This window comes from Hipposideros armiger, unplaced genomic scaffold (genome assembly GCF_001890085.2).
Source record: "Hipposideros armiger isolate ML-2016 unplaced genomic scaffold, ASM189008v1 scaffold_677, whole genome shotgun sequence".
Lineage (NCBI taxonomy): Eukaryota > Metazoa > Chordata > Mammalia > Chiroptera > Hipposideridae > Hipposideros > Hipposideros armiger.
The window spans coordinates 425,703-426,889 of record NW_017732027.1 but is presented as its reverse complement, the minus strand read 5'-3'; the positions used below and the strand labels follow the sequence as shown (position 1 = coordinate 426,889).

Genomic DNA, 1,187 nt, shown 5'->3' with positions numbered 1-1,187 from the left:
TGGGTGGGAGAGGGGTGGGCAGTACTCTCGGCTTTGGTATTCACCAGGCTGTCTTCCCTCCCAGGGGGATCAGGATGATCGTTCGTACAAGCAGTGCCGGACCTCCAGCCCGAGCTCCACTGGGTCAGTCAGCCTCGGGCGTTACACCCCGACCTCACGGTCGCCCCAGCACTACAGCCGTCCAGGTACTTGGCCCCCATGGCTTTTTTTTTACCCCCGATGAAGCGTTCTTCTCGTTGCTTTTCCTCTTATAAATCTGTCTCTTATACACAACTGGGACAATGGCTGATGGGGTGTGAGGTTGCCAGGAGGTGATGGAGAACCCATCCATTTGGCAACATAAAGGACAGGCCCTCTCCTGTCCAGGTGGAGAGGTTACCTGCAGAGGCAGCTGGTTAACCTGTTGGTTAGAGGAGCCTCAGGCCACACTCAGCACTCAGAATCTAGCTAATGTAAAAAGTGCTTCAGGGGAAGAGATGTCAGGAAGAGAAAACCACATAGACTGGAAGTCAGCTCTGAGCTGGTACGGGTCTGGGAACATTAGCGCTGTGAGGGCAAAATCAATGGCCAAAAAATAGAGTCAGAATACCCATCGGCACTTCATCTGTAGCTGGGTTGGTAGCCCCAAGGACAGCCATCCCCTGGGAAAATTGGTGAGCGGCCACTGCCAGGCCTCTCCAATCAGGCAGAGGCCCCATGGAGGGTCCTCTTGACCCCATTCCACCTCATTCCCTGCCTGGCATCCCCCTGTGTACTGCTCTCCCTTAGCTTCCAAAACTCCTTGTCACCCTCAGCGTGGCAGAGCTACAGGGACACTCCACACACAAAAAGGACGCTGCCTTTTTGAGGGATTTTTCCAAGCTGCTTCCTCCTTGGCCAGCTGTTGCATGACTCCATTTTCACATCCATGGGCTACAACTCTTATTTTTGCAGCCTTGTGGAAAAATCAAAACTCATTCATTGCAAATTTATTTTCATTAGCTTCCTTCAATGTGCCTGGTACATTCTACTCAAGGATGGAGGTTTGGAAATGGATGAGTGAGTGAATGAATGAGTGAGCGAGTGAATGAGTAAGTGAATGAATTAGTGAGTGAGTGAAGGAGTGAAGGAGTGAGTGAGCAAGTAAATGAGTGAGTTAGTAAAGGAGTGAATGAATGAAGGAGTGAATGAAGGAGTGAAAGAGTGAG

General features: G+C 50.8%; 1 protein-coding gene across 12 annotated transcripts in view; it reads left to right on the top strand.

Annotated features, from left to right (window-relative positions):
- ABLIM2 (actin binding LIM protein family member 2) overlaps nucleotides 1-1,187 on the top strand; it is a 66,304-nt gene that overhangs the window by 14,491 nt on the left and 50,626 nt on the right. For all 12 annotated transcript variants that reach the window (XM_019626435.1, XM_019626439.1, XM_019626434.1 and 9 more), the window contains one exon: nucleotides 65-185. In XM_019626435.1, coding sequence (XP_019481980.1) covers nucleotides 65-185 — 121 coding nt within the window. The remainder of the gene's footprint in view (nucleotides 1-64; nucleotides 186-1,187) is intronic.